Source organism: Salmo salar, chromosome 19 (genome assembly GCF_965601325.2).
Source record: "Salmo salar chromosome 19, fSalSal1, whole genome shotgun sequence".
In the NCBI taxonomy this organism is placed as follows: domain Eukaryota; kingdom Metazoa; phylum Chordata; class Actinopteri; order Salmoniformes; family Salmonidae; genus Salmo; species Salmo salar.
In genome coordinates, this window is record NC_138309.1 from 87,705,001 (window position 1) to 87,724,183 (window position 19,183).

At 43.0% G+C, this 19,183-nt stretch overlaps 1 protein-coding gene across 1 annotated transcript in view; it reads right to left on the reverse strand.

Annotated features, from left to right (window-relative positions):
• LOC106579742 (junctophilin-1) overlaps nucleotides 1–19,183 on the reverse strand; it is a 130,869-nt gene that overhangs the window by 37,032 nt on the left and 74,654 nt on the right. The window contains exon 3 of the mRNA XM_082966024.1: nucleotides 18,962–19,080. Within this exon, the coding sequence (XP_082822150.1) occupies nucleotides 18,962–19,080 (119 nt within the window). The remainder of the gene's footprint in view (nucleotides 1–18,961; nucleotides 19,081–19,183) is intronic.

The window sequence follows — 19,183 nt, forward strand, 5'->3', positions numbered from 1 at the left end:
GTGTGGGATGAGTCGGACCGCAGAGTGAAGGAAAAGCAGCCAACAAGTGCTCAGCATATGTGGGAACTCCTTCACGACTGTTGGAAAAGCATTCCAGGTGAAGCTGGTTGAGATAATGCCAAGAGTGTGCAAAGCTGTCATCAAGGCAAAGGGTGGCCATTTGAAGAATCTGAAATATAAAATATATTTTGATTTGTTTCACACTTTTTTGGTTACTACATGATTCCATATGTGTTATTTCATAGTTGTGATGTCTTCACTATTATTCTACAATGTAGAAAACAGTAAAAAAAATAAAGAAAAACCCTTGAATGAGTAGGTGTTCTAAAACATTTGACCGGTAGTGTACATGAATACATATTTACTAATATCTTCACGGTGATGTTTTTATTAGTTAAAAACACAAACAGTTTGTCCTTAAAATTTGAATAAAAAAGGGCTTTCTTAAATTCACTGTGTGAATTTCAATGCCCTGATATCTATAGGTAAATGATTCCAGTCATTTGGGCCTTTGTATCTGAAAGATCTTACTGTAACCTCGTGATGTACCCTTGGGATGTGTAATTGCTGCTGTGTGCTTCAGGAGTAGTCTGGTACCGGGCGGTTCGAGCCCTGAATGCTGATTGGCTGAAAGCCATGGTATATCAGACCGTATACCACAGGTATGACAAAACATTTATTTTTACTGCTCTAATTACGTTGATAACCAGTTTATAATAGCAATAAGGCACCTAGGGGGGTTTGTGGTACATGGCCAATATACCGCGTTGCGCTGTATGTAAGAACAGCCCTTAGCTGTGGTATATTGGCCATATACCACACCCCCCTCGTGCCTTATTGCTTAAATATACTGTATATAAAGGGACATTTAAGCTGGATACATTCAAAATGAAAGTGGTACCAATACAGTTGTCTTCTGTTTGGAAGTGACACACCATTTAGTGACTCAGACATTGTGCAATGATGGGTCGGTCTTAACAGTGGCATCCAAGATTGAATCCGAAAAGATAGTTGCAAATGACATGTAATTCGCAAAGTAAGGACTTGGTTGTGTTTTGATAGATGATGTCACCATAGTCTAGGACAGGAAGCAGCAGCTGTGTTACTAATGGATACAGTAAATCAATTCTTAATCAATCTGTATAGTTACCAAAGCTTATAGTTAATTGTTTTTCTAATGTAATCAATATTTTTATTTAATGTTTTATTTAACCTTTATTTAACTAGGCAAGTCAGCTAAGAACAAATTCTTATTTACAATGACGGCATACCCAGGCCAAACCCTAACCTGGATGACGCTGGGCCAATTGTGTGCCGCCCCTATGGGACTCCCAATCACGGCCGGTTGTGATACAGCCTGGAATCTAACCAGGGTCTGTAGTGACGCTTCTAGCACTGAGATGCAGTGCCTTAGACCGCTGCACCACTCGGGAGCCCAATGAATCAAACCACCACTTTCTTTCTTTCGTGAGTAAAGGCTATTCCAAACCTGTTTTTTATGATTGATAAATACTTTCCTAAAACGAAATAATCTACAATATCAGAGTAATTTTAAATCAAGGCCCAGGCAGGGGAGAGGGAGAGGGGGCAGAGAGCAGGCCCAGGCAGGGGAGAGGGAGAGGGGGAAGAGAGCAGGCCCAGGCAGGGGAGAGGGGGCAGAGAGCAGGCCCAGGCAGGGGAGAGGGGGCAGAGAGCAGGCCCAGGCAGGGGAGAGGGGCAGAGAGCAGGCCCAGGCAGGGGAGAGGGAGAGGGGGCAGAGAGCAGGCCCAGGCAGGGGAGAGGGGGCAGAGAGCAGGCCCAGGCAGGGGAGAGGGAGAGGGGGCAGAGAGCAGAGGTATTCCCCCCTCAGAGCACTGCCTGGGGTTCCAGCTTTGTCTCCATTAGTGAACACACATCACCTCCAGATATAGACCATTTAACCACGCCCACCATACACCCTCACACGCAGGCACACACACACACACACACACACACACACACAAAGAAGCTAGGCGATAATCTGCTGTGTATGAGATGTCAATTACAAATGAAAAGGGTTTAAAAACAAACTTGGTTGGAGTTATTGTAACTTAGTTATTGTAGTTATTGTTATTTATTTTATATTATAGAATATCTGAAACATACAATATAGTTGCAGTGAAGCCGCTCAAAAACTACATCACACCAGTCATCCAATAGACTGTCACGTTCGTCTGAAGGATGAGACCAAGGCGCTTGCGTGTGTATCGTTCCACATCTTTTATTTGAATGTGAAACTCAGCCAGACAAACAATAAACTAATAAACAAAACAACAAACCGTGACGACAGAGGTGCAACATGCACTAACTCAAAAAGAATCTCCCACAAACACAGGTGGGAAAAAAACTACTTAAATATGATCCCCAATTAGAGACAACCAGCTGCCTCTAATTGGGAATCATACCAAACACCAACATAGAAAAAGGAAACTAGAACACAACCTAGAAAAAATAAATTAGATAAACCCCCCAGTCACGCCCTGACCTACTCTACCATAGAAAAGAAGAGCACTCTATGTTCAGGACGTGACATAGACTCCCATTCAGAGCGACACACAGAAGCATCCAGGGTCAATACCCTGCTCGAGGGCATGTTGACAGATCTCCCACCAGGCCAAAAAACGTGAACCCGAACCCTCCAAGATCCCCCCACAGTTCCCCAATAGCTGTCCCTCAACCCTCCAAGATCCCCTCACAGTTCCCCAATAGCTGTCCCTCAACCCTCCAAGTACCCCCCCACAGTTCCCCAATAGCTGCTCCCTCAACCCTCCAAGTACCCCCCACAGTTCCCCAATAGCTGCTCCCTCAACCCTCCAAGATCCCCCCACAGTTCCCCAATAGCTGCTCCCTCAACCCTCCAAGTACCCCCCCCACAGTTCCCCAATAGCTGCTCCCTCAACCCTCCAAGATCCCCCCACAGTTCCCCAATAGCTGTCCCTCAACCCTCCAAGTACCCCCCCCACAGTTCCCCAATAGCTGCTCCCTCAACCCTCCAAGTACCCCCCACAGTTCCCCAATAGCTGCTCCCTCAACCCTCCAAGATCCCCCCACAGTTCCCCAATAGCTGCTCCCTCAACCCTCCAAGTACCCCCCACAGTTCCCCAATAGCTGCTCCCTCAACCCTCCAAGATCCCCCCACAGTTCCCCAATAGCTGCTCCCTCAACCCTCCAAGTACCCCCCCCACAGTTCCCCAATAGCTGCTCCCTCAACCCTCCAAGTACCCCCCACAGTTCCCCAATAGCTGCTCCCTCAACCCTCCAAGATCCCCCCACAGTTCCCCAATAGCTGCTCCCTCAACCCTCCAAGATCCCCCCCACAGTTCCCCAATAGCTGTCCCTCAACCCTCCAAGATCCCCCCACAGTTCCCCAATAGCTGTCCCTCAACCCTCCAAGATCCTCCCACAGTTCCCCAATAGCTGCTCCCTCAACCCTCCAAGATCCCCCCACAGTTCCCCAATAGCTGCTCCCTCAACCCTCCAAGATCCCCCCACAGTTCTCCAATATCTGCTCCCTCAACCATTCGAGACCCCTCCCACAGTGCCCCCTCAAGAACAAAAATAAAAAATACAATTAATTACATTCCCCACCCCCAAGAACCCCCCAATGCACCAACAACCAAGACAATGAACTACAAAGACAAAAGGAAAAGACAGAAGAAAACAACAATGCAATTTCTATTTTTTTTTATAATAATAATTCAAAACAAAGGACATCAAGGACAACTAAAATCATAACAGCAATGGCAATTGTGTATGTTTGTGTGCATGTCTGGCACAATTACATGTATGTGTGTGTGTTACACCCTGATCTGATTCACCTGTTCCTTGTGATTGTCTCCACCCCCTTTAGGTGTCTCTTATTTTCCCCAGTGTATTTCTCCCTGTGTTTCCTGTCTCTCTGTGCCAGTTCGTAGTGTATGTTTAGTCAAGTCAAACAATGGTTTTCCCATACTCCTTTTGCTATTCTCCTTTTTCTAGTCTTCCTGGTTTTGACACTTGCCTGTTTCTGGACTCTGTACCCACCTGCCTGACCATTCTGCCTGTCTTGACCACGAGCCTGTCTGCCACTCTGTACCTCCTAGACTCTGATCTGGTTTTGACCTTTTGCCTGTACACGACCATTCTCTTGCCTACTCCTTTTGGATTAATAAACATTGTAAGACTCCAACCATCTGCCTCCTGTGTCTGCATCTGGGTCTCGCCTTGTGCCTTGATAGTGTGTTCTTGTATGCGTTTATTTGAATGAGAGTGTGTGTGTATATGCATGTGTACAAACACCTGCATGGCATTAGCCTCAGGCAAACCGGCATTAGCTGTAAAAACACTGTAAAAACTCTCTTATGTTGTTATTGGATCTGATTTTAATATCTAGCATTTTGATGGCCATAACGAATAGATATGGTGACAGCGGACACCCTTGTTTAACTCCTCTTGACAATTCAAAACTCTCTGAGAAGTAGCCGTTATTTACTATTTTACACCTATTGTAGTTATTGTAATGTAGTTATTGTATCTTATAGTTATTGTAATGTAGTTACTGTATCTTATAGTTATTGTAACGTAGTTACTGTATCTTATAGTTATTGTAACTTAGTTATTGTAGTTTATGTAACTTAGTTATTGTAGATATTGTAATGTAGTTATCGTATCTTATAGTTATTGTAACTTAGTTATTGTAGTTTATGTAACTTAGTTATTGTAGATATTGTAATGTAGTTATCGTATCTTATAGTTATTGTAATGTAGTTACTGTATCTTATAGTTATTGTAACTTAGTTATTGTAGTTTATGTAACTTAGTTATTGTAGATATTGTAATATAGTTATTGTATCTTATAGTTATTGTAATGTAGTTACTGTATCTTATAGTTATTGTAACTTAGTTATTGTAGTTTATGTAACTTTGTTATTGTAGTTATTGTAATGTCATTATTGTATCTTATAGTTATTGTAATGCAGTTATTGTAGTTATTGTAACTTAGTTATTGTAGTTATTGTAATGTTTATTTTATTTATTTCACCTTTATTTAACCAGGTAGGCAAGTTGAGAACAAGTTCTCATTTACAATTGCGACCTGGCCAAGATAAAGCAAAGCAGTTTGACACATACAACAACACAGAGTTACACATGGAGTTAAACAAACATACAGTCAATAATACAGTAGAAAAATAAGTCTATATACAATGTGAGCAAATGAGGTGAGATAAGGGAGGTAAAGGCAAAAAAGGCCATGGTGGCAAAGTAAATACAATATAGCAAGTAAAACACTGGAATGGTAGATTTGTAGTGGAAGAAAGTGCAAAGTAGAAATATAAATAATGGGGTGCAAAGGAGCAAAATAAATAAATAAATAAATACAGTAGGGGAAGTGGTAATTGTATGGGCTAAATTATAGATGGGCTATGTACAGGTGCAGTGATCTGGGAGCTGCTCTGATAGCTGGTGCTTAAAGCTAGTGAGGGAGATAAGTGTTTCCAGTTTCAGAGATTTTTGCAGTTCGTTCCAGTCATTGGCAGCAGAGAACTGGAAAGAGAGACGACCAAAGGAGGAATTGGCTTTGGGGGTGACCAGAGAGATATACCTGCTGGAGCGCGTGCTACAGGTGGGTGCTACTATGGTGACCAGTGAGCGGAGGGGGGACTTTACCTAGCAGGGTCTTGTAGTTACTGTATCTTATAGTTATTGTAATGTAGTTATTGTGTCTTATAGTTATTGTAACTTAGTTATTGTAGTTTATGTAACTTAGTTATTGTAGTTATTGTAATGTAGTTATCGTATCTTATAGTTATTGTAACTTAGTTATTGTAGTTATTGTAACTTAGTTATTGTAGTTATTGTAACTTAGTTATTGTAGTTATTGTAATGTAGTTATCGTATCTTATAGTTATTGTAACTTAGTTATTGTAGTTATTGTAACTTAGTTATTGGAGTTATTGTAACTTAGTTATTGGAGTTATTGCAATGTAGTTATTGTATCTTATAGTTATTGTAACTTAGTTATTGTAGTTATTGTAACTTAGTTATTGTAGTTATTGAAATGTAGTTATTGTATCTCATAGTTATTGTAACGTAGTTCTTGTATCTTATAATTATTGTAACTTAGTTATTGTAACTATAATAATATTTTTACAAGGAAAGAAGTGTTTCATCATATTGATAAATATTTGTACAATACATTTCTCCCATTTCTTACCTTTGAAACTAGAACAACTATGGGAGAACTTTTTACTGGATTTAATTATACCTTTTCCCAACATAGGGCTCTGGTCAAAAGTATTGACATCAGTACAATGACCTCCCCATTCTATAGAAGCCTTTAAACTACATGACTTTACCCTGATGACCACCCCATTCTATAGAAGCCTTTAAACTACATGACTTTACCCTGATGACCACCCCATTCTATAGAAGCCTTTAAACTACATGACTTTACCCTGATGACCACCCCATTCTATAGAAGCCTTTAAACTACATGACTTTACCCTGATGACCACCCCATTCTATAGAAGCCTTTAAACTACATGACTTTACCCTGATGACCACCCCATTCTATAGAAGCCTTTATACTACATGACTTTACCCTGATGACCACCCCATTCTATAGAAGCCTTTAAACTACATGACTTTACCCTGATGACCACCCCATTCTATAGAAGCCTTTAAACTACATGACTTTACCCTGATGACCACCCCATTCTATAGAAGCCTTTAAACTACATGACTTTACCCTGATGACCACCCCATTCTATAGAAGCCTTTATACTACATGACTTTACCCTGATGACCACCCCATTCTATAGAAGCCTTTAAACTACATGACTTTACCCTGATGACCACCCCATTCTATAGAAGCCTTTAAACTACATGACTTTACCCTGATGACCACCCCATTCTATAGAAGCCTTTAAACTACATGACTTTACCCTGATGACCTCCCCATTCTATAGAAGCCTTTAAACTACATGACTTTACCCTGATGACCACCCCATTCTATAGAAGCCTTTAAACTACATGACTTTACCCTGATGACCACCCCATTCTATAGAAGCCTTTAAACTACATGACTTTACCCTGATGACCACCCCATTCTATAGAAGCCTTTAAACTACATGACTTTACCCTGATGACCACCCCATTCTATAGAAGCCTTTAAACTACATGACTTTACCCTGATGACCACCCCATTCTATAGAAGCCTTTAAACTACATGACTTTACCCTGATGACCACCCCATTCTATAGAAGCCTTTAAACTACATGACTTTACCCTGATGACCACCCCATTCTATAGAAGCCTTTAAACTACATGACTTTACCCTGATGACCACCCCATTCTATAGAAGCCTTTAAACTACATGACTTTACCCTGATGACCACCCCATTCTATAGAAGCCTTTAAACTACATGACTTTACCCTGATGACCACCCCATTCTATAGAAGCCTTTAAACTACATGACTTTACCCTGATGACCACCCCATTCTATAGAAGCCTTTAAACTACATGACTTTACCCTGATGACCACCCCATTCTATAGAAGCCTTTAAACTACATGACTTTACCCTGATGACCACCCCATTCTATAGAAGCCTTTAAACTACATGACTTTACCCTGATGACCACCCCATTCTATAGAAGCCTTTAAACTACATGACTTTACCCTGATGACCACCCCATTCTATAGAAGCCTTTAAACTACATGACTTTACCCTGATGACCACCCCATTCTATAGAAGCCTTTAAACTACATGACTTTACCCTGATGACCACCCCATTCTATAGAAGCCTTCTGTCTGACTCTTCTCCAGTTCAGCTGTCTGTCTGACACTTCTCCAGTTCAGCTGTCTGTCTGACTCTTCTCCAGTTCAGCTGTCTGTCACTTCTCCAGTTCAGCTGTCTGTCTGACACTTCTCTAGTTCAGCTGTCTGTCTAACTCTTCTCTAGTTCAGCTGTCTGTCTCACACTTCTCCAGTTCAGCTGTCTGTCTAACTCTTCTCTAGTTCAGCTGTCTGTCACACTTCTCCAGTTCAGCTGTCTGTCTAACTCTTCTCCAATTCAGCTGTCTGTCTGACTCTTCTCCAATTCAGCTGTCTGTCTGACACTTCTCCAGTTCAGCTGTCTGTCTGACACTTCTCCAGTTCAGCTGTCTGTCTGACTCTTCTCTAGTTCAGCTGTCTGTCTGACACTTCTCCAGTTCAGCTGTCTGTCTGACTCTTCTCTAGTTCAGCTGTCTGTCTGACTCTTCTCCAGTTCAGCTGTCTGTCTGACACTTCTCCAGTTCAGCTGTCTGTCTGACTCTTCTCCAGTTCAGCTGTCTGTCTGACACTTCTCCAGTTCAGCTGTCTGTCTGACTCTTCTCCAGTTCAGCTGTCTGTCTGACTCTTCTCTAGTTCAGCTGTCTGTCTGACTCTTCTCCAGTTCAGCTGTCTGTCTGACTCTTCTCCAGTTCAGCTGTCTGTCTGACTCTTCTCCAGTTCAGCTGTCTGTCTGACACTTCTCCAGTTCAGCTGTCTGTCTCACACTTCTCCAGTTCAGCTGTCTGTCTGACACTTCTCCAGTTCAGCTGTCTGTCTGACTCTTCTCCAGTTCAGCTGTCTGTCTGACACTTCTCCAGTTCAGCTGTCTGTCTCACACTTCTCCAGTTCAGCTGTCTGTACAGTGAACTGTACAGTGAAACGGTTACTTGCATAGTGGAGTCTTTTGTTTAGACATGTGGCTAGCTAGCTAAACAACGAACCATAATCCCAACTCATAACGTTGCTACTCTGAATGAATCTGCAGGTAGCTAAAGCTAACCAACCAGGTTCAATGTTAGCTAGCTAACATTAGGCTAATATTAGCAATGCAAATGGCTCTGAGATACGAATAATAATACTACACAGATCATACACATAATGTTAGCTAGTGAATCAGCCAGCTAACATTAGCTAGCTAGCTAAGAGTATGCTTTAACTTGCAATGAAAACTACTTTATGACAAAATTAGGAATGTATAATACCTGAAAATTTAGCTAGCTAGACTCTCTTTTTATTTATTTAATATTTAACCTTTATTTAACTAGGAAAGTCAGTTTAGAACAAATTCTTATTTATAATGACGGCCAAACCTGGATGACGCTGGGCCAATGGGACTCCCAATCACGGCTGGATGTAATACAGCCTGGATTCGAACCAGGGACTGTGGTGATGCCACTTGCACTGAGATGCAGTGCCTTAGACCACTGCGCCACTCTTACAGGTATTAGGTATTGTAAATGTTTATCAGCACAGAATTATGACAGCATTTTCTAAATACTTAAACTTACATGCAAAATACCTGCTGTTAACTTTAAAATTATTGGAATGAATTATCCAAAGAGAGTGTAAAGAAGATTTTGGATGAATGATTCTCCCGCTCTGTTACGGATGCCATGGTTGCCCTTAGTTTGAAGATGTAATCCGGAGACAGGTGTTTTGTCTTCTGTGTGTTCGCTTTTCGACTCCCTCCGCATATTTGCAATCAAACGGCAGAATTTTCTCAATCTCCTTAATTATCACACTCTGCTTCCACCGGGCATTCCACTGATTTGAAAACTCGGTCCTCCAGAAAGTGGAGAGCATTAGCAACACTTTTGCAGTTCTTCGTGATATCTTTAAAAAAAAGTCACGTTAGAAAGGATGACCTGCACATACTGAGCAGCTCATGTTATAGACAGAAACATGTTACATGGCAGACCAATCCAAAACTCATCTCTCGGCAAGTCCAGCCCATCCATTATCTCAGCGATTATCTCAGCCAATCTGTGGCTAAACCAACTAGGATCCTAATTTAATAATTGTATTCATATTTACAGAAGGCATACAAGTTTGTTATTAAGGCACATGAAAGTTCACATGTTCCAGAAGGTATTTCGGCCCAAAAATAAATTTTGATGAAAGAAATGTATATTCAAATGCCTTTCCTGTGAAGTAGTGACGTGGGACATAAGCATAGTTTCCTTAAACAAGTCACATATATTAATAGTGTGTACATAGTATTTTTTGTTGTCTCTTGGTGTCATTTCAATATATAACTCATATTACATTAAATTCTAAATAAAAAAATAAATATCTTATGTTGTTCTTGTCTATAACTGTTCCGTAGTTTGCCATGTATTTGTATGTTTTATATGGACCCCAAGAAGTGTAGCTGCTACATGTGCAGTAGCTAATGGAGATCCTAATAAACTAGGACACTCTAGAACTCTGGGACACACTCTTGAACTCTGGGACACATTCTGGGACACACACTAGAACTCTAAGACACATTCTGGGACACACTCTAGAACTCTGGGACACATTCTGGGACACACACTCTAGAACTCTGGGACACTCTAGAACTCTGGGACACACTCTGGGACACACACTCTAGAACTCTGGGACACTCTAGAACTCTGTGACACATTCTGGGACACACTCTAGAACTCTGGGACACATTCTGGGACACACTCTAGAACTCTGGGACACTCTAGAACTCTGTGACACATTCTGGGACACACAATCTAGAACTCTGGGACACTCTAGAACTCTGGGACACACTCTGGGACATACACTCTAGAACTCTGAGACACACTCTATAACTCTGGGACACACACTCTAGAACTCTGGGACACACACGCTAGAACTCTGGGACACACATTCTAGAACTCTGGGACACACATTCTAGAACTCTGGGACACACACTCTAGAACTCTGGGACACACACTCTAGAACTCTGAGACACACACTCTAGAACTCTGGAACACACACTCTAGAAGTTTGGGACACACTCTGGGACACACTCTAGAACTCTGGAACACACTCTGGAACACACACTCTAGAACTCTGGAACACACACTCTAGAACTCTGGGACACACTCTGGGACACACACTCTAGAACTCTGGGACACACTCTGGGACACACACTCTAGAAGTCTGGGACACACACTCTAGAACTCTGGGACACCTGCCTAGCATTGCCAGTTTTTTACACAACAACCAGACCCTGTCCCTGTCCACAGCCTCCCAAATCTCACCCTATTGCTTATATTGTGCACTACTGGCCCTGGTTAAAAGTAGAGCACTACATAGGGAATAGGGTTCCATAGGGCCCTGGTTAAAAGTAGTGCACTACATTGGGAATAGGGTGCCATTTGGGATGCAGCCAGTGTGACTCTGAAGCTGCGTAAAGGGACAGGTTCACATGGCTCTCATTGTCAATCAGTTAATCAAACTATGTTATGGCCAGCGAACATTTTGTCAGGTGGCCATGCAGCGCTATCAGGCTAGGTCACAGGACTAAATAAACCTGGGGATGCCCTGGGAGGGAGGTTTCTTGATTTATCCCACAGCACCCCTCCCTCCAAAATGAAAACATAAGTAAATAAGAATTACACCCTCACCTTCCTTGCACTAACACTCACACTTGTCTTGTCTTACTAGCTCTGACTTTGCTGATAGCTACTTTATTGAGGAAAATTGTACTGACTATGACTGTGTTATGTGGTTGTCTCACCTAGCTATCTTAATTTAAATACATTAACTGTAAGTTACTCTGGATAAGAGTGTCACGTCCTGACCAGTAAAAGGGGTTGTTTGTTATTGTAGTTTGGTCAGGACGTGGCAGGGGGGTGTTTGTTTAGTGTGTTTCGGGGTTTTTGGTTGATGTTCTATGTTTTCTATTTCTATGTGTTTATCTAGTTTTTCCTATTTCTTTGTTGGGGTTTTGGAACGACCTCCAATTAGAGGCAGCTGGTTGTCGTTGCCTCTAATTGGAGACCATATTTAAGTGGGTTAGTTGTCTCTTGTGTTTTGTGGGTGGTTGTTCCTTGTATAGTCTGAGCACCTTACGGGACTGTTTTCGTCGTTTGTTTTGTATAAGTGTTTTGTTGTTTTTCCTTCAAATAAAAGAAGATGCTAAATATACCCGCTGCAGTTTGGTCCACTCCATACGACAAACGTTACAAAGAGTGTATGTTAAAAGACTAATAGCTAGTTGGCTAAATTGCTAATGTTACCTGGCTGGCTAGCTTGCTGGCTAAGAAAGCTGCATATAGTTAACAATCTTTAATAACTGGTTAACTAGATGATGTTATGTATTTCCAAAACTTTGGTTTAATTGAATGAAGCTGTAAGCTAGGTGTTGAAGCCAAAGATCCTGGGACTAAACACCTCCCTCTGCAACTGGATCCTGGACTTCCTGACGGGCCGCCCCCAGGTGGTGAGTGTAGGTAGCAACACATCTGCCACGCTGATCCTCAACACTGGAGCCCCTCAGGGGTGCGTGCTCAGTGGTGGGCCTGATCACCGACAATGACGAAACAGCCTATAGGGAGGAGGTCAGAGACCTGGCCGGGTGGTGCCAGAATAACATCCTCTCCCTCAACGTAATCAAGACTAAGGAGATGATTGTGGACTACAGGAAAAGGAGGACCGAGCATAACCCCATTCTCATCGACGGGGCTGTAGTGGAGCAGGTTGAGAGCTTCAAATTCCTTGGTGTCCACATCACCAACAAACTAGAATGGTCCAAACACACCAAGACAGTCGTGAAGAGGGCACGACAAAACCTATTCCCCCTCAGGAGACTGAAAAGATTTGGCATGGGTCCTGAGATCCTCAAAAGGTTCTACAGCTGCAACATCGAGAGCATCCTGACTGATCGCATCACTGCCTGGTACGGCAACTGCTCGGCCTTCCGACCGCAAGGCACTACAGAGGGTAGTGTGTACGGCCCAGTACATCACTGGGGCTAAGTTGCCTGCCATCTAGGACCTCTATACCAGGTGGTGTCAGAGGAAGGCCCTAAAAATTGTCAAAGACCCCAGCCAACCTAGTCACAGACTGTTCTCTCTGCTACAGCATGGCAAGCGGTACCAGAGCGCCAAGTCTCGGACAGAAAGGCTCCTTAATAGCTTTTACCCCCAAGCCATAAGACTCCTGAACAGGCAATCAAATGCCTACCCAGACTAGTTTTGGCAAGTCGGTTAGGACATCTACTTTGTGCATGACACGAGTAATTTTTCCAACAATTGTTTACAGACTTACAATTCACTTACAATTCACTGTATCACAATTCCAGTGGGTCAGAAGTTTACATGCACTAAGTTGACTATGCCTTTAAACAATTCCAGAAAATGATGTCATGGCTTTAGAAGCTTCTGATAGGCTAATTGACATAATTTGAGTCAATTGGAAGTGTACCTGTGGATGTATTTCAAGGCCTACCTTCAAACTCAGTGCCTCTTTGCTTGACATCATGGGAAAATCAAAAGAAATCAGCCAAGACCTCAGAAAAAAAATTGTAGACCTCCACAAGTCTGGTTCATCCTTGGGAGCAATTTCCAAATGTGTGAAGGTACCACGTTCATCTATACAAACAATAGTACGCAAGTATAAACACCATGGGACCACGCAGCCGTCATACCACTCAGGAAGGAGACTCGTTCTGTCTCCTAGAGATGAACGTACTTTGGTGCGAAAAGTGCAAATCAATTCCAGAACAGCAGCAAAGGACCTTGTGAAGATGCTGGAGGAAACAGGTACAAAAGTATCTATATCCACAGTGAAACGAGTCCTATATCAATATAACCTGAATGGCCGCTCAGCAAGGAAGAAGCCACTGCTCCAAAACCGCCATAAAAAAGCCAGACTACGGTTTGCAACTGCACATGGGGACAAAGATCGTACTTTTTGGAAAAATGTCCTCGGGTCTGATGAAACAAAAATAGAACTGTTTGGCCATAATGACCATCGATATGTTTGGAGGAAAAGGGGGGAAGCTTGCAAGCCGAAGAACACCATCCCAATCGTGAAGCACGGGGGTGGCAGCATTATGTTTTGGGGGTGCTTTGCTGCAGGAGGGACTGGTGCACTTCACAAAATAGATGGCATCATGAGGGAGGAAAATTATGGGGATATACTGAAGCAACATCTCAAGACATCAGTCAGGAAGTTGAAGCTTGGTCGCAAATGGGTCTTCCAAATGGACAATGACCCCAAGCATACTTCCAAAGTTGTGGCAAAATGGCTTAAGGACAACAAAGTCAAGGTATTGGGGTGGCCATCACAAAGCTCTTACCTCAATCCTGTAGAAGATTTGTGAGCAGAACTGAAAAAGCGTGTGCGAGCAAGGAGGCCTACAAACCTGACTCAATTACACCAGCTCTGTCAGGAGGAATGGGCCAAAATTCACCCAACTTATTGTGGGAAGCTTGTGGAAGGCTACCCGAAACGTTTGACCCAAGTTAAACAATTTAAAGGCAATGCTACCAAATACTAATTGAGTGTATGGAAATTGAAACCAGTAATCATGAGTGCAAACGATTTGGTTTAATTTGAAGTTACTACATTTGAAGTAACTTCTGTTGGAGATTATAGGGAATAGGCTGGTTTGCCTGGTCCTCCATATTACACCACAACCCCCAGAAAAACATTTTCCGACATTGTTCGGAATTGTAATCGGTTTTATGTAACAACTAAAAAGATAGAAAAGAGAGGGTTGTAACTTTGGGACTTTTGATACGTATCCTAATATAGATCCATACGTAACTGTGGTTACGTTTATGCTACCTATCCTTTAACTAGGGCCCTGAAGTATTCCTGACTACATTACCAGACCATGGACAACTCTGGGCCCTTATTACCAGGAAGTAGAACACAGACGGTTTCCTGGTCTGGTAATGTGGTTGGGGAAACCTCACAGCCCCAGCTAAGGGGATAACAGATTGATCAGGGGATAACAGATTGATCAGGGGATAACAGATTGATCAGGGGAAAACAGATTGATCAGGGGATAACAGATTGATCAGGGGATAACAGATTGATCAGGGGATAACAGATTGATCAGGGGATAACAGATTGATCAGGGGATAACAGATTGACCAGGGGATAACAGATTGATCAGGGGATAACAGATTGATCAGGGGATAACATATTGATCAGGGGATAACAGATTGATCAGGGGATAACAGATTGATCAGGGGATAACAGATTGATCAGGGGATAACATATTGATCAGGGGATAACAGATTGATCAGGGGATAACATATTGATCAGGGTAAAACAGATTGATCAGGGGATAACAGATTGATCAGGGGATAACAGATTGATCAGGGGATAACAGATTGATCAGGGGATAACAGATTGATCAGGGGATAACAGATTGATCAGGGGATAACATATTGATCAGGGGATAACAGATTGATCAGGGTAAAACAGATTGATCAGGGGATAACATATTGATCAGGGGATAACAGATTGATCAGGGGATAACATATTGATCAGGGGATAACAGATTGATAAGGGTAAAACAGATTGATCAGGGGATAACAGATTGATCAGGGGATAACATATTGATCAGGGGATAACAGATTGATCAGGGTATAACAGATTGATCAGGGGATAACAGATTGATCAGGGGAAAACAGATTGATCAGGGTAAAACAGATTGATCAGGGGATAACAGATTGATCAGGGGATAACATATTGATCAGGGGATAACAGATTGATAAGGGTAAAACAGATTGATCAGGGGATAACAGATTGATCAGGGTAAAACAGATTGCATGCAGAATAATTTAATGCAATCTTCTTTATTGACAGAATTTCCGTCTTTCAGTTGCGCGGTCTGGATCTGCCCGGCTCTCCCGCCCACCTCCCGGGGGCGGCAATGCTGCCTCTAATTCCTCAAAACCAATTGGATGAGGTCAGAGTTCCTTCCCCTCTGACTATCTCATCCAATGGGTTTGGTGAAAGAGATCTAGGAAATGCAATTGAGATTCTCCCAATGATTCTGCAGTTGCTACTACTGAGCTTTGAGAATATATAGCATAGAATATATATCATTTAGCAGATGCATTAAGCAAAGCGACTTATTGCACCGTGTGTACACATCTGAGTATGGGTGTTCCCAGCGGGAACTTGAACCAACAACCCCAGCGTTGGTAGCACCATGCTCTACCAACTGAGCCACACTGAGACTCGCACTATGAATGAAAAACTACCAGTAAAAAACGAACAAAAAACTGGTAAAATGCCTCAAATATTTTCAATCTTTTGCACTTTTATAATTTAATAACGGAAGAGATATAGGATAAAGTATAGCACAGTCTGTGTGTGTGTGTCTGTGTGATATATATATTATAATGATGTTAGCAGACGCTTTTATCCAAAGCAACTTACAGTCAAGCGTGAATATAATATTTTTACGTATGGGTGGTCCCAGGAATCAAACCCACTATCAAGAACCATACTCTTCCAACTGAGCCATGCTCTACCAACTGAACCATGCTCTACCAACTGAGCCATGCTCTACCAACTGAACCATGCTCTACCAACTGAGCCATGCTCTACCAACTGAGCCATGCTCTACCAACTGAACCATGCTCTACCAACTGAACCATGCTCTACCAACTGAGCCATGTTCTACCAACTGAGCCATGCTCTACCAACTGAGCCATGCTCTACCAACTGAACCATGCTCTACCAACTGAGCCATGCTCTACCAACTGAGCCATGCTCTACCAACTGAACCATGCTCTACCAACTGAACCATGCTCTACCAACTGAGCCATGCTCTACCAACTGAACCATGCTCTACCAACTGAACCATGCTCTACCAACTGAGCCATGCTCTACCAACTGAACCATGCTCTACCCACTGAGCCATGCTCTTCCAATTCCCCTCTTGAGTCTGAAAGAAGTCATTCTGTACTGTACTGTACCCATTCCTACCACGTCCTAACAAGTCTGTTTTTGTCACAGCTGAAACACAGTGGTTCATTGTGGTCTAAGAAACCTTCCTCACAGACTCTGGTCTAAAATTACCCAGAATGCCAGACGTCTCTGTAATGAATGGCACCCTATTCCCTATATAGTGCACTAACCCTAACCCTAACCCTAACTGCTGCTTAAAACAACCACACCCTCAGGCTCTAACTTTAACCCTGGTACCTGGTACCTGTTACCTGGAACCTGGGGCTGCAATGACTTCACTGTGTACGACTACTCTACTATCTATCCTGGGAGGTTTTATAGGGGCCTGTTTTGTATAGGGGCCTGTTTGTATAAGGACAGGTTTGATACGCAAGATGGTGCCGACAGAGTGGGCTGCATCGCTTCTAGTCCTTAGGAAACTCTGCAGTATTTTACTTTTTTTAATGTATTATTTCTTACATTAATAGCCCAGAAAATCTTAAGAACTATTGGATATCAGAGAGACGTCAACTTACCAGCACTACGACCAGGAATACAACTTTCCCGAAGTGGATCCTTTGTCCGAATCACCCAGGGCATCCGAACTGATTCTAGAGGTTGACTCAAAACAACACTGCCGGAGAAGAAGAAGACGGAGCGGTCTTCTGCACACCACCCACCGCCTCCGAGTATATTACTCGCTAATATCCAGTCTCTAGATTACAAGGTCGACGAAATTAGGGCGAGGGTTGCTTTCCAGAGAGACATCTGGGATTGTAACATATTCTGTTTCATGGAAACATGGCTCTCTAGGGACATATTGTCGGAGTCGGTACAGCCACCTGGAATCATTATGCGTCGCGCCGACAGGAATAAACATCTCTCCGGGAAGAAGAAGGGCGGGGGTGTATGTTTCATGATTAACAACATACAGGAACTTTTGTTCACCGGGTCTAGAATTCTTCACAATCAAATGCCGACCGTATTATCTCCCTAGAGAATTCTCCTTGGTTATTGTATACAGCCGTGTATATTCCCCCCTCAAGCCGATACCACGACGGCCCTCAAGGAACTTCACTGGATTTTATGCAAACTGGAAACCACATATCTTAAGGCTGCATTTATTGTAGCTGGGTATTTTAACAAAGCAAATTTGAGAACAAGGCAACCTAAATTATGTCAGCATATTGATTGTAGCACTCCTACTGGCAATACACTGGATCACTGCTACTCTAACTTCTGCGATGCTTACAAGGCCCTCCCTAAGGCAAATCTGACCACGACTCCATTTTGCTCCTCCCTTCCTATAGGCAGAAACTCAAACAGGAAGTACCCATGCTAAGGACCATTCAATGCTGGTCTGACCAATCGGAATCCATGCTTCAAGATTGTTTTGATCACGCGGACTGGGACATGTTCCGGGTAGCCTCAGAGAATAATATAGATTTATAATCTGATTCGGTGAGTGAGTTTATAAGGAAGTGCATAGGAGATGTTGTACCCACTGTGACTATTAAAACCTTCCCTAACCAGAAACCGTGGATTGATGGCAGCATTCGCGCAAAAACTGAAAGCGCGAACCACCGCATTTAACCATGAAAAGGTGACTGGGAATATGGCACGAATACAAACAGTGTAGTAATTCCCTCCGCAAGGCAATCAACCAAGCAAAATGTCAGTATAGAGACAAAGTGGAGTCGCAATTCAACGGCTCAGACAGGAGACGTATGTGGCAGGATCTACAGGCAATCGCTGACTACAAAAAGAAAACCAGCCACGTCACGGACACCGACGTCTTGCTTCCAGACAAACTAAACACCTTCTTTGCCCGCTTTGAGGATAATTCAGTGCCACAGACGTGGCCAGCTACCAAAGACTGTGGTCTCTCCTTCTCCTTGACCAACATGAGTAAGACATTTAAACGTGTTAACCCTCGCAAGGCTGCCGGGCCAGACGGCATCCCTATCCGCATCCTCAGAGCATGTCCAGACCAGCTGGCTGGTGTGTTTACGGACATATTCAATCTCTCCCTATCCCCAGTCATGCTGTCCACCACATGCTTCAAGATGTTTTGCTATTGGGCCGACAGGTTACCTGGCGAGTTGCTGAAGTCAGGTAAATGTATAGTTCTGTAACATCAAACTCTTATGACGTCGTCAGAACCTTTGATCTGGCTCTTACTAATACGCAGTGAATGGACTGATACGTGACAGTTATGTGATCATGAATCTGACAAGGTGGTCTAGAATGTTACCTGGTTGGTGGAAGTTTGGGGACAGCTCCCTAGAGACGGCCCTAGCAATGTCACAATCTTGTCTGGCCGAGAGAGCTGCCTGGTCTGCTGCCTCTCCCTTCGTCCTGGCATGAGCCGTCCTGCAACACACACACACACACCACACACACACACACACACACACACACACACACACACACACACACACACACACACACACACACACACACACACCGCATTAGA